Genomic DNA, 15,211 nt, shown 5'->3' with positions numbered 1-15,211 from the left:
TTGTCATTCTGGCTATTAGGCATTGGCAACCTTATCCTCCATGAGTTTGCCTAGCCCAGTTTTAAAGTCATTCAAGTATGTGGCTATCGCTACATCTTGAGGGAGTGAATTCCAGTTTAATAATGGGCTGTGTGAAGAACTTTCTTTTGTATGTCCTGAACAGGGAATGAAATGGATGGATAGAAGAGTGAATAAAGCACTAGGAGAGACTAGACACTATGCTGGGATAGTGAAACGATCCACTGCAATAAAGGGTGTATGGGGTGATAAGGGAGGGGTAAGATCTCTGGTGAAGGATTTGCCTTGCACCTTCTGGGATAGTCTGCCTACCTTTGGTCACCACCCTGTTCTCAGCTCTCACCTGTGGCTCCTAGAAGCTGTCAGCATGTGATAGTGACCATACCCTAAGAACAACTTCGATTGGCCAGCAAAACCAGGTGAGGGTAGCCAATGGGTATCAAACCCTCATTCAGTTAGTTAGGGACTTCCTCTGCATGCAAAGACAGGCTCTGATGGATTGAGTTACTGACAGGTGGCACTTTTTAGTGCTTTAGTCTCCCACTAAGTTGTCTCTAAACCACTATTATTTGCAGCAGACATACAAATAATCAGTCTTAAATGTGCATTAAGCTTAGAAAACCCCAATTTTCTCACAGACAACTGGCAAATACCATGAAAGGCAAAACTTGTCACATTTATTTTTCTGTGAAATACTCACTTGCATTCTAATTGGGAGTGCCCATGTAAATGACATGAAAAATTGTTTGTAGCCAGCCGTCAACAAGAAAAAAAGGGAGCGTGCCTGACAGAGGGCAAGGGAAATGCGTAGTTGTTTATGAGTGCATGTCATCCCCTAATAAATACTAATGCTCTGCAGTTGGCCCCCTTGAGTAGAAAAATAATGTTGATGTTGGGGTCTAGAATTGCAGCTTTCAACATGCCCACATAGGAAGCCGCCTTGTAACTGGAGAGGATTATTTATCCGTCTAATTCACTGCTGCCTTTTCTGTATTTAAGTAGCTCTTCTGGGTCTTATGCCCCTGTCTTTCCCATCACTTGCCACTTGAGCCTTTTAACAGGGAATGCCAGGGATTGAATCTAGGACAAAGCATGTACTCTGCCACAAAGGTATGGTCTGTCCTGCTGATGTTATGATGCTTATTGACTGCACATTTTCCTTCATCAGAAATAGATCAGAGTTCTATTAAAAAGCTGTCATCATCCCAGCAGCTTAGACTAAAGGTTAGCTGCTCTGCTTTTGGGAAATAGCTTATAATAATAAGAATAATCGGATGCCTTCATCTGACCCACCTGCAACAAAACATGTCTCTCCTGTATCGCTCTTTATAGCCACTGCAGGCGCTGTAACTTTCCAATAGTTTGACTTCGCCCCACAGGCACACTCTTCCATTGTCTCCCGAGACAGATGGATGCTAGCACAGTACAATAAGAACATAAGAAGTGCTAACGGCCCATCTAGTCCAGCATCTACCATGGCTAATTACTTATGTATCCTTGACCCTAAAGTTCCAGGGCAGGTGACAGCAATTTAAAATACAGTTTAAAATTAATTACAATCACAAGACTAGGCCAGCCAGAGTAAGGAGGTGGTCAAAGGACAGGGTAAAGAGGTGGGACTTTAGTATACAATGGTAACTGTATAGTGAAGATGCCAGACTCTTAATAAATATATCACACAGATTATAACCATGTCTTCATTGCTAGTTGGCCTATTGATATTATTGTATTGAACTTTATTACGGCCATTGGCCCATCACACGACAGTTTCCCATACCAACATAATGTACTTAAACCTCCAAATTTAAAACCGCCAAAACTTACAAAAAACAGACAAGAACCAAAGCAAAACAAAAACAAAAGATCAACATCATACATTACAATAAATTTGTAACATAAACATCGCCCTCTACTCATAAATTAGTAGAAGACATCAATGGTGATATCACCTAGTTACATCCTAAAACATAGATCATAGTTTAGAGGGATTATCCGAGCCGCACAGGAGTCCGTTTCTCTTCTTTAGGGATAGAACGCTGATCTATCCCTAGATCAGGGGAGTGATCTTCATTGCTAGTTGGCCTCCTCCTGTCTCAAGAGACAATGGAGTGTGCCTCTGGATGCAAGCCTGGGCAGTGTATATGGAGGTCCTGGGCTGCACAGATGACAAGATCCCCCTCTCGGCCTCACTAATGTGGTCCAAAGGAAAGCAGAGCAATATGTTTGTTATAAAATATTACAACAACAACAACAACAATATTTTTAAATTTATTTAATAAAGTTTTGCACCACTTAGAATCATAGAATTGTAGAGTTGGAAGGGACCATGAGGGTCATCTAGTCCCTACAACGCAGGAATCTTTTTGCCCAATGTGGGGCTCAAACCCACAACCTTGTGTCTCATGCTCTACCGACTGAACTATCCTGCAGGCTCACTTGATTGTTTTTTTTAAAAACCAAAAACCTCAAAGCAGTTTAAAAATAGAATATGAATACCAAACTTCTGTGGAACAAAGAAGGGAGAGACTACTGCCTTTGTGTCTTGCTTTGGAGCTTCCCAGAGGCACTGTGATTGGTCATTGGAAAATGGAACGCTGGATTACATGGGCGCTTGGTCTGAACCAGAAGGACTGTGATGTAGAGGATGCCCACTAAATCTTAGGGCTTCTGCTGCAGCACAATAAAAGAAGCCATCCCTGAAGTATGATAGCAATGCATCTAAAAGAACATGTCACAGCAATATAAGCAACAACTTAGACCAACAGGTAATTTCAGTTCCAAATAACTACTGCTTTTGCAATTAATGCATGGATAAAATGTATGCTAGAGTACACCTTAGCGAAAATTAAGTTTAGTGCAGAATTCAATTTTCTTTTTGGAATCCAAAATCTAGGCCAATCACAGCATAAATATAAGCACTGCATGAAATTAGGCCAATTTAAATGCATGTATGCAGATGCTAGCATTGTTCAACTAATTAAGGCAGTCCAGTTGCACTTTTTAAAGAGGGATTGAAATTATTTTATTGAGAACATGAGTTTCTGTAGACAATTACCAACTTCATGAGATACTAGAATGAAACTCATTTATTGCCTAATTATCTAAACACTTCTAACTAAATTTCATGAACTAGTGTAAAGCATTTGATGAAATATTTCCCATTTGTTTAAACTACAATTTATTACACTGAAAGACAACTCCAATGAAATGGATGCTTTCTAGAGTTGCCACCTTTGGTCAGGCAAAATAAAGGAGAGGTTGGGCAAAATAAGGGTCAGGTCAGGGGGAATTAGGGGGCTAAAAATTCATTTATCTGGTGCAGAAATGACTTCAAAGCAACCCATTGCAATGACACATGGTGTTTACAATGGGGGAAAACAGGCCCATGCAACACAGAGACACCCGTCTCTCCCTCTCTGACTCAGAGTCACCAGACTCAGAGTCACCATCACCGACTGCACACAGAACTCTCCCCCCCCCTCTCCACTAGGGCGGTGCAAACCCCCTCTTTTGCTCTCCAACCCACCCACCACCCTCCCTGGCCACGCAAAACCCAAGACTCCACTGAAGCTATAATTTTGATGTATGCTATTTTTGCTTTTATGCTGCTCCATTAGTTTTAAAGTATTACCCCCCTGCCCGTACGGGCCAGTCTTGACAGACTCTAGGGTTGTGCACTCATCTCACTCTAGAGGCCGGGAGCCAGCGCTGTCCGCAGACACTTCCGGGTCACATGGCCAGCGTGACAAGCTGCATCTGGCGAGCCAGCGCAGCACACGGAACGCCGTTTACCTTCCCGCTAGTAAGCGGTCCCTATTTATCTACTTGCACCCGGGGGTGCTTTCGAACTGCTAGGTTGGCAGGCGCTGGGACCGAGCAACGGGAGTGCACCCCGCCGCGGGGATTTGAACCGCCAACCTTTCAATTGGCAAGTCCTAGGCGCTGAGGCTTTTACCCACAGCGCCACCCCTGTCCCTTTAAAGTATTAAACATGTCTAATAGGTCTGTGGCTATAATGCTTGGGTTGTTAATGTTGTATTTTGATTTTGTTTCATCATGAGTTAACTTGCCAGGATTTTGGTACTAAAAAGCAGCGTAAAAATCACTGTAGTAATGAATGAATAAAATAAAATGGACCCAACTGTCTGACCTGGTAAGGAAACCTACTAGGTTAAAGCTTTAGCTTGAGCCCACTGAATACTACTGGGTTGGTGTTGAGGTAAATTCCCAAAATCTTAATTTGCCATACTTCATGGGCCTGTCTCTCTAAACTCCGTAACTGCTTCATATCTGAATGGATAAAATAAAAAGTGGGGTGGTGGATAATCCTGCCAAAGGAAAGCAAAAAGCTAATTCTCAACTAGAGGACATAAAATCCAGCATACAGAATATTGCAGTACTGTACAAGACAGTAAATCATACATTTTCGCATCTAGAAAGCTAAATCATGGAAGCTGACAGTTAAAGCTGTTTAATGCATTACATATATCAAAGCTCAACAGCAAAGAGTTTAATAGTAAACCTGACCCACATAAAGAAATGCAAGTTCTGCCTGCAATCATCAAAATGAGAGATAAGTGAGCTCCCCCAGGCTCAATTTGGATTGGGATTGGCAATTGTAGAGAATGCTCGGAAAAAAATGTTATTTTTCCTGAGAGTTTAAAATTTGCTGGGCTGATGTGAGTCCCAAACCTCCTCTCCCATGAGCTTCCTTCGACTTGTCATTAATGGCAGTGATAGTTGCCATGGCCATGGCAGTGGCAACGGACACCACACTCCTTTCTTAAATTTTACCTCTCTAGAGTCAATTTGAGAAGCAAGCATGTACCCATCCCTAGTGAACTCAATGTACAAAAAGAGTTAAATCTGTATCTTTTCTCTCTTTACCTCACGCTTTTCCTGCTTCTTACAGAAAGAGATACCTCAAAGCAGATTACAAACCAAACATTGACGCATTAAAGTATGTGTGCATTCCACAACAAATCCCTAGAAAGTAAAACATCCAATAACTATATTAAAACATGCCTAAAATAAATTTGTGCGAGAAGATTAAACACTGGGGACCTTTCAAGGAGGCCTTGCAAAGCTGAAATTCAGCCAGCAAGGAAGCTCTGTATCAATACCTCAGTGGTTTTTTACTTCGCAGCCTGAAGACACAATGGGCAGGACTTTCCTTAATGACAAACTGTTGTTATAAAATTATTAATAGTAATATCATTTATGTGTTGCTTTCCCCAAAAAAGGTATCAAAGGAACCTCCATATCTAATATATAATCATGATCATTGTCATTATACATTAATACCCTTTCTTCCAAGTGGAACACAAGTACCTAGGGTCCCTAGGTGGTCTCCCATCTAGGTACTGACCAGGCCTGCTTAGCTTCAAAGCTGCTGTGCAATGTGTTTTTAGATAACAACCCTGGATCCAGCCTAGGTCCACATTAACCTATCTTTGTCACAAACATGTCACAAATACTGGGCCAGTAGCTCTTCCTGAGTCACGCTTCTTCCATTTCAAGATGGACAGGGATTACTTACTTAGAAGTATCTTGCCACTTTTGGGGGATGGAGAGAAGGGGAGAAAAGATAAAAAAGCAAACTCAAAATGGGATTGCAAAGCAATTTCTCACACTAAAGGGAAATGAAAAATAAATACAGTCAGGATAGATAAACAAAAAAAAATTCTTATCAAGAGCTGCAAAAAGGAGCGATTTTTATCTGCTGGGCTTCGGTGCTTACAAAATCACGCATGAGAGAGGCTAGCAGAAATTGTCATCACCAGTTAAAGGGGGTAGGAAAGCACCTGGCTTTATTTTAAAAGGAAGTGAATTTATGGAGAAGGTAAGGAGGTACGTGACCTACTAAATTAAATGCTAAATTTCTGGGGAACTGTTTCTGGCATGTGATGCATATGACTAGATGCAGTTTTCCCTCTCCTGCTTTTGGGAGGGTGGGTGTTACTTTCCACGGAAGAGGCTAACACAGACGGCTCCCTGGATAGCTGAGGGAAAAGAAACAGCTGTGCTCCAGCCCTAGTTTGTTATCTGCTTCAACTCTCCCTTGATGAGACAGCACCACAGGGTGTATCCACAGATGAAATCTCTCGGCCCACCTACTCACGCTTCTCTGGTCTCAAGGGGATGACATCTGTTTGTGAACGGAAGAGAACAACACAAACCGCCCGCTGTGGGTGGTTCCTTTTCAGCTTCATCAACACCTCAGGCGAACGGTCTCTGTGGGGCTTCACATGACCATCGAACTCATAGAAGCTGCTTAGAATTAAGCTTTTCCCATGCCACTGCTAATGGCAAACATAAAACAAAACAAAACCCAGTAGCGTTGCAGTGATGTGTAAAATCCCCACTATTCAGTGCAGCCTGAACACAAGCACAAGGCTAGGGTCAAGGAGCTGGCACACTTAGGAAATTCAAGCCCAAGTATTGGTGTGAATTGGCCAGTCCTCCTTCAGAAAGCCAGTCACAGACGTCAAGAAAGCCACATTCAGAAAGCCACAGACATCAAGATAAGACACCCGCTAAGTCTACTTTGGAGATACAATTTAGTACTGTTTACTTACCGTATTTTTTGCACCATAACACTCACTTTTTTCCTCCTAGAAAGTAAGGGGAAATGTCTGTGCGTGTTATGGAGGAAATGCCTACGGGTGGCATGCCTACGGATTTTCCTCCTCTAAAAACTACGTGCGTGTTATGGTCGGGTGCGTGTTATAGAGCGAAAAATACGGTAGTTAGTTGATTTATATCCTGCTTTCTGTCTAGTGTCCTCAAAGAACCTCATGACATTTTGAAAACACAACAGATACTTGAAAAACCATGTGCTCACAAAACTAAACATGGAAGCAGGAGATGGCAACAGTTGCTCCTTCACTCAGGGCAAATGGTGTCACAGTTGACCTTGTGCTGAGGAGGCAGCACTCTGGCTGGAGCAGACCCTGATGTTCTGTTTGCCTGCCTCACTTATTCTCTACTTTCCTCATACAGAGCAAATTGCGCCCATTACCATTGCGGGGCAAAGGGAACAGTCTGACTGGAATAGACCCCCTGATGTTGTCTTTGCCTGCCTGTCTGACTCTCTTCTTCCTTCCCCATTAAGATACTATGCTGTATACTGTCAGTACTGCATTTTTTTGGTACAGAAAGTATTGGTTTAAAGTGTAGAGATCTTTCCTATTCTAATTAATTCAAGAAGGTTCTGAAGGCATCTCTGTGTTATACAAGCTGGTGCAAGTTGGAAGTTTCTAGCTGACAAGTAAGTTTTCTATTCTGCCTGGAAACAGTCAGAAGGTTCCTGATGTTTGGGTTATTTCTTCAGAGAAGCTGAACAGCTGGTTCAAACTGGTTCTGTTATCTCTTTCTATAGGTCATGGTGTCCTATAATAATAGGCCAAAAGGAGCCTGGTTTTCACTTTCTGTCTCTCTTTCCTTCTAGAGTGGTGTTCTGTACATACTATGTTTAAGTGTTAAGGTTTTAATCTTCTTGTAAATTTAAGTTAAGTTTGCCACAACTGGATTTCTTATAGACTGTGCCAATCCAGAAAAGTTGGATTTGTGACCATTATACTCATTTGCCTTCAGTAAACTCTGCTGAATGAAGCCGATTGCCTCAGAGTTATTTTTTTGGGAACCCTGCTAACTATACATCGAGGTCTGCTCTGGATCAATATGGAGCAAAACCACAACATGATGTAGATCATAGAGTACTGAACTAGTGTCAGAGAAACCCAGGATCAAAACACCACTCAGATATCCACAGGATTTTGTTGTTGGGGGACGCCAAGCAAAACTATGAAAGGGGGAGCAGGCTAGTTTCTCATAAAGGAAGAAAGAAGAGGGGGAGGCCAGTACATTTTGCTTCATACTCCAGGTCCTACAAATGCTAAAATCATACTTTTTAATGGTTCATTGGGGGGATCTGCCCCTTGCCCCCCACCTCAAAGTGCCCATGTCTCTGCCTGACTTAGGAACAGAGGAAGCTGCCTTGCACTGTGTCAGATCCACTGGTTCATCTAGCTCAATACTGGAGGCGGTTTTCCATGGTTTCAGGTAGGGTTCTCTCACAGGCCTACCTAGAGGTCCCAGGGATTGAAACTGTGAACTTCTGCATGCAAAGCAGATCATCTACCACTGAGCTTTGGCCCAGCTACTATCTCACATTTAGCCAATCTCACAATCCTAATGGGGTGGGGGTGGGGGAGTGTTGAAATCTTGTACATCCCATCTCCTAGAAGGAAGGACAGGGTAAAATTGTAACATACTTGTTTCATTCCCGGTATCTAAACTTTCTACTGGACTTTGAATGTGTGCCTTTTGAAACAGCACTCAATCTGACAATTTTTGAAATAAAATTGGTAAGGGCAGGTGACAAAGTACCGTTTTTTTCGCTCTATAAGAGGCACCAGACCATAAGACGCACCTAGTTTTTGGAGGAAGAAAACAAGAAAAAAAATATTCTGAATCCCCTAAGCCAGAACAGCAAGAGGGATTGCTGTGCAGTGATCCCTCTTGCTGTTCTGGCTTCAGCGAAAGCAATGCAAAGCCTCTTCAGGGCAGCAGGAGGAAGGCTCCCCCTGCCCTGAACAGGCTTTGCGTGGCTATCCCAGAAGCCAGAACAGCAAGAGGGATCGCTCTTGCTGTTCTGGCTTCAGCGATAGCTGCGCAGCCTGCATTCGCTCCATAGCACACACACATTTCCCCCTTACTTTTTAGGAGGGGAAAAGTACGTCTTATAGAGCGAAAAATACGGTAGATCCAGGCCAGGCTGGGGAAGAATTTGGCATATCAGGTACAGACAATATGGCAATGCATGAAAAGAGCCAGGATAGAACCACTTGTGCAACAGTAGAGCCATAATGGGACATAAGAAGAGCCTGCTGGATCAGGCCCATGGTCCATCTAGTCTGGCATCCTGTTCTCACAGTGGTCAACCCTTTGTCTGTGGGAAACCCACAAGCAGGATTCAAGCACAAGAGTCCCCTCCCCTCCCATGGTTTCCAGCAACTGTTATTCAGAAGCATTATTGCCTCCAACTGCGGAAGCAGAGTACAGCCATCAAGCAGAGTAGTTGCTTTGTAGTATCACACAGTTGGAAAGGGTGATAAGGGTCATTTAGTCCAACCCCTGGTCTGATGGAATATGGCCAGGGATGGGTCAATAAATAAAATTTTGGGCTGGCTCTCAAGTTTACTAACCTTTTAGACCACCAAAACCAGAGCGCAAACATTTTCCAGTAGTGATTTAAGACTTAACAAAAAGAATGGAAGAAGGAAGAAAGAAAGAAAGAAAGAAAGAAAGAAAGAAAGAAAGAGGCATTTACTGGTGGAGGATAAGCACAGAGGTATTTTAGTTACACATTTTATCTCTTATGTTTTAATATAAGGATGATCTGAAGATTTAATGAGTTGTTTTATATTCCCTTGCTATTTTTTTTAAGCTGCCCAGTTTCTTCACTTCTAAATATACATAAACTCTTAATGAGAAAGGAAGGACAGACATTTCTAAACCACTTCAAATGTTTTAAAGCTTGCACAGCTACATATTTAGGAGAAAAGCTCTTGTTTGCTATCTGATGGCAAGCGATCACATTTATAGTATTTAAATTCAGTCCTCTGAAACAAACAAGTTGGTTCACAGGCAGTGCCGCTGCGGCTGAACTGTCATCGCCTGACATCCTGTCTTATCTGCCAAATTGCTCATTAGGTTTGGCAATTTTCACCTGCGCCTCCAGTTTCTACATTTCAGCAGGGAATAAGCATCAGTTTGCTTCAACCCATCTTCCACAGCAAGCTCCCTATGTACATCTTCTGTAAAGTACACAGATACCCACTTAGTAATAATAAAAAATGCACTTTTATCTAGTACACAGTTACTCTAAACTAAATAAATGAAGCAGCAGAAAATTTAGTTTAGGTAATATTTTATATAAAAATAGATGTTAAAAACAAGGAGATAAGAAACTTTTAAAAAAGGAAGGAAGAAAGGAAGACTTGTAGTGTTTCTATACAGAATAGCACAAAGACTTTATTTCCCAGTATTATTCTTGATTTGTTGCTAAAATCCAATCTAAGCCATCTCTCCATGCACACAGTACATGGTTATTGCAGAGAATGCATGGTTTTATGTCTTGTGCATAGGGGGTAATGGCAGTCCAGATGCATATTACTTTCTCAGCTGGAGCTGATCTAGCTAACCTTTTCCTTTCTAGGGAAGGTGGTACAATTTAAACACAAACCAAAAAAGTGGCGGGGGGAAACAAGGCAACCTGAACAAAGGAAGATGAAAATCTCAGCAGATCATTCAGCCTTAGCTTAATACGCCTAGACAGTGCGTCGAAACAGAGGCTGCTCTGTTACCCCTCAGATGCATGCAAACAGCAGAACAAAATGTAGGCTTTGCCACATGAGCTGCATTGTCAAAAGGTGTAGCCCATTTGGTACTTCGAAAAAGCATACTCAGGGCAGGCGGAGGTGGGAGGGGGAATAATAAAATTGCAAAGCACCAAAGGAGAAAAAGAGAAATATCTACAACTGCTACCAAACAATTTCGGATGGAATACTGTTTTTCATTTGGTAGAAGTAAAATATTCACCACCAACCCTACAATTAGCTGGAAAATTACAATAATTACAGCAATTTTGCATCCCATCTCCAATCTAATTAATAGATATATGATCTTGTCAACATGTAATAATCAGGATCTGCAACTACCATGAAACTGGATGGGTTTTATGAGCTGAATAGAAGCTGAACAGTATAAGAAGGTAATTATTTGAAATCCTGAGAATACCATTTGTATGCCATGCTTCACTTCACAAGTTAAAAAGGAAATACAATAGGGATATTATTTCTATTTTCAAAGTATATTTAAATCAGGTATTTGAAATCGGTTTGCTTTAATGTCAAATCACGTTGCTGGTATGGCTCCAATTACCCACAGGGTGCAGCATCCCGAAGAACAAAAAATATTCCACAAAGAAAGGAAAGAAATTCTTTTAAGTTGTACACAGAACATTGCTTTTGATTTTCTAGGATATCTGTGCCAAAATATTTCACACATTTCTTCCCTGAACATAAATGTCATGCAAATACATTGACTAAGTTGGTCTCTTTAAACAGTTTTCCTCAATGTGCTACATTTTCAATATAGAGGACAAGCAGTAGATGCACATGACAGTTAATGGGGATGAAGGTTCAAACCTAGAAAAGACTATAAAAAGTCTGGCTTAACCCTAGCCTAATCCCTCAACTGTAAGGCAGATCCATGGACCCACAATTTGGTAAAGGAACAACCTAAGCTATCCACATCAGAGTACAGTGGTACCTCGGGTTAAGTACTTAATTTGTTCCGGAGGTCCGTTCTTAACCTGAAACTGTTCTTAACCTGAAGCACCACTTTAGCTAATGGGGCCTCCTGCTGCCACCGTGCTGCCAGAGCCTGATTTCTGTTCTTATCCTGAAGCAAAGTTCTTAACCTGAAGCACTATTTCTGAGTTAGCGGAGTGTGTAACCTGAAGCGTATGTAACCTGAAGCGTATGTAACCCAAGGTACCACTGTATGTCACAAACAGTGAGTGCCCCCTTTGTGCAATTTTAGAGGTGGGATCATCTTTAAGTATGGTCCTGATTGCAGGCAGGCCCGCAGGCCGGTTCCTCCCCCCCCCCCCGACATGGGAGGAGCAATGCTGTCATGCCAGGGTGGCACCACAATCACCCCAGCTTCTTGGCCAATCACTTTTGTGTGGGGTGATCGTGGGGGGATGTAAAAGTGGCAGCGTGACGTGTGTCAGACACCTGCTTCACACTGCCAAACACCCACCCACCTGTCCTTTATTTTAGATGTCCTCTGGCCTTCTTTGGACTTTGGTTGGGGACGGGGGCCAGGTAGGAATTTTTCCATTTGGAAGATTGGCACTGGCCACTTTGTTTTCGCCTACCTCTTAGCAATCGTCACAACTTTGTAAGGTTTGGCAGTTAGGCATTGGCTCATTGATTTGTGGGGGAGGGGAGGTCAGCCGTTGCCTGCCCCTCCATTGACCAGGGGTATTCCGTTAAAGGAATCCAGGGACTGGATCCTTTCCAAAGTCTGCTTGAGGGGCTAGGAACATTTCAGGCGTCTGGGGACACTGAGGAGAGCTACAGGCGGGTTCCCTCGATGTGGCTTCCTCTTTGGGTGGTTTACCCTTACTGACTTCCTGCGAAGGGGGCAGGAGTCCCTTTGCCAATGCCTAAGCCAATACCTCTCACATTTCTGTAATCAATAAAGTTGTGGCCTAAAATTTGCCCAATAACCTTAAACCAAAATTCTGTGTCAGTGTGAATTTTATTCTGGTTTGGGGGCCTTGCCACGCAACAGCCTTCCCCAACAAGATGTTTTGGACTACAGTTCCCATCATTCCCAATTACTGGCCATGCTTGCAGAAGGCTGTTCTAGAGGTATCTATTTCATCACTGCCAGAAATAGAATGATAAACTAAATGGACTTTGGTGTGATCCAGTAAGAAGTTCTTAGCATTTTGAGTTGACTAAGAGGTGGACAAGTTCCTTCCTCTCATGTTTTAATCAATGTAACATGAACAGTTTTATTCGCTGAATGATAACACTTAGGAAAGTCAATGGAGAAAGGAAACTTTTGTAGTGTTTTGTATTGCAATATAGTTTGGAGAGGAAGGGAGGGGAAGTGCTGTATCCCTGGAATTCCTTTGGAAATATTGAAGCATACCATGCGTCTGCTGTTACCTTTCCCACTCATCTGTCCGATGACATTTTTGAAGTGTGTGTGGATTCTCCATTTCATTAGTTTCTATTTGAGCCTTACTTAACTCTTGGGGAACAGCAAACCATTTGTTTAATCAAGGTAGAGTCAAGCTACAAGAAAGATGATAAACCCTTCCCTTAGATCAGGCATGGCCAAACTTGGCACTCCAGCTGTTTTGGGACTACAACTCCCATTATCCCTAGCTAACAGGACCAGTGGTCAGAGATGATGGAAATGGTACTCCCAAAACAGCTGGAGGGCCAAGTTTGGCCACGCCTACCTTAGATCAACCTTCTCTGAATGCAGTGCTGTCTAGCTGTTTTGGACTACAACTTCCATCAGCCCCAGTCGGAGCTGTTGTAATCAAAAGCATATGGAGAGTAAGTTGGAGGAAGTTGATCTAGATGATATGTTGGCAACACTCCTCAGTTGACAAGCTTATCAAGCAATAAAGTTCAGTCTCAGCTCATCCTTGCAACCTTAGGTTTCTGACAACTAAGTGAAATGTAGCCATGAACCAGTGTTTAAGTAGTCCAGCAATGTAGCGATATTCTAAGCCCATTTTCTAAATCTTCTGAAGGCTTATTCCAGATATTGGGGGGGGGGCAGGTACAAGAAACAGAATGCCACCAAAATTAGGAGCCCATATTTATTTCTTGCCCTCCTTTGCCACCTCCTCCAATAGGAAACCCCATGTCCTGACACAGAGATACTGTGAGTTTCCCTGTCCCTGCCCTACAATGATTGGTAGCTGTGACATGACATCAGAACAAGCACTAAGTTGTACTGCGTGAAATAAGAGTAGGGAAATAACTTTTAATGTGATCTCTATTGCAACGTGTCCTTATTTTCACCCTGAAATTGACATATTCAGATCTTGAGATGTGAAGACAACTCCCTGATATTTTTATTATTATTATTTGAAAGGGGTAGAAAGGCATATAACTCACTGTGCCATTGGGTTATGTTTAACTGCCAGGTGATGCAAGCAACCTCTGTGATATTCATAGTCTCTTGCAACTCAAAGCACGTACTATAGACCAATTTTTCATTTTTTCATCTTTTTTATCTTCACTTGCTAGGTCAATCCTGCCACTCTGGAAACTACAATCTTGAAACTGTGCTACAAGTTTTCATGCTCGGCTACTTAGGAATTGGGGATGCAGCAGACACACACACACATGTTTATGAGTGTTTAAAGCAGCTCATAAGCAGTGTATTAAAAACCAAAAAGGCAGAAGCTTATTTACTTGCCTGCCTCAACCATTTACCCCTTTTCTGAACTTTAATCAGCTTCTGATAAAGACACATAATGAATCATATTCCCAGCAGCATGAGAGGGTAACAGAAGTTGGCATCCCAGTAAATGAAGATGAAATGTGCAGAGGCACCGGGAACCTTTACTCACTTGTGCGAAGGACTGAAGGCGTGACCTCAATTTCACTTGTTGCTTGGTAAGGCTGGAAGGCTGACACAGCAGTGGTGCCCAGTTCACTGCCAAAGATCTCGGGGCTCTGGGTGCCAGTGGAGCTGGCACTGGTGCCATCTCCTCCATGGTGTGGGTCTTGCTCATCGAATACAGCTACAAGCTGCGAATAACAAAAGGGCCAATGTTGAGAAGAGGAATTCTACTAAACGGCAGCATCAGAAGAGCAGCTACACAAAACACAGGTGGCAGTTTCCCCTACTTGGACCAATAAGTGCAAGCACTCACATCAAGGGGTGTGCTGGCATGTCACCTGGATCATGGCCCAAATGGAAGAATCTGTTCACTTAGATGCGTATTGGAGTTCCTGCTGCAACTACTAAAGTTGTTCCCACACCACTTAGATATTGTGTCAACACCTTCCACTCCCATGGTTTGCTCTTGAGTCAAGGTTAGCCACTACAAAGCTCATGCCTGGCTCCTTAGGAGGTGCCATTGCCTGAATGGTGTAAATTTAAAAAATTTACAGCAACCCACAGGGGTGAAAATAATTGTGTCCTGGTGGGGAAAATCCTTAAGAGCAGCAGCACCCATTAAGTGCACAAATAAAGGAGTCTGAAAGTACAACCCGTGGCAGAGACTGTTTAAAAAAGAATGTTATCTTAAAAATAAGTAACTTCCATTTTCTAGCACAGAAAAGAAGAAAAGAGGAGGTTGACTTCATCGTTTAAATACTGAGGGAACATTTCTGTACCTTCTTATCTTAAATGAGTTACAACAATTGATTACGCTATTCTCACAGCAGACCTGCAAGGTAGGAATGTGACTTTACCCAGAGTTCTCAAACAGAAGACAGACACAAGGAGGATTAAACATCTTGCCAAAGATCACACAGCAAACCCTTTTAAAGCAAATAAATTGGTCCCATTTCTCCCAATTGCCAGGTGATTAATATGACAGCTGAAATACAAGTGCATGTGAGATGGCAAGAATAAA

The 15,211-nt window shown here is 42.5% G+C and overlaps 1 protein-coding gene across 5 annotated transcripts in view; it reads right to left on the bottom strand.

Annotated features, from left to right (window-relative positions):
* PARD3 (par-3 family cell polarity regulator) overlaps positions 1–15,211 on the bottom strand; it is a 542,078-nt gene that overhangs the window by 336,941 nt on the left and 189,926 nt on the right. For all 5 annotated transcript variants that reach the window (XM_053359113.1, XM_053359112.1, XM_053359111.1 and 2 more), the window contains exon 3: positions 14,198–14,378. In XM_053359113.1, the coding sequence (XP_053215088.1) occupies positions 14,198–14,378 (181 nt within the window). The remainder of the gene's footprint in view (positions 1–14,197; positions 14,379–15,211) is intronic.

The sequence above is a fragment of the Podarcis raffonei genome, chromosome 12, assembly GCF_027172205.1.
Source record: "Podarcis raffonei isolate rPodRaf1 chromosome 12, rPodRaf1.pri, whole genome shotgun sequence".
NCBI lineage: Eukaryota > Metazoa > Chordata > Lepidosauria > Squamata > Lacertidae > Podarcis > Podarcis raffonei.
The sequence above is the reverse complement of the archived record's forward strand: the minus strand, read 5'-3'. Positions and strand labels throughout refer to the sequence as shown.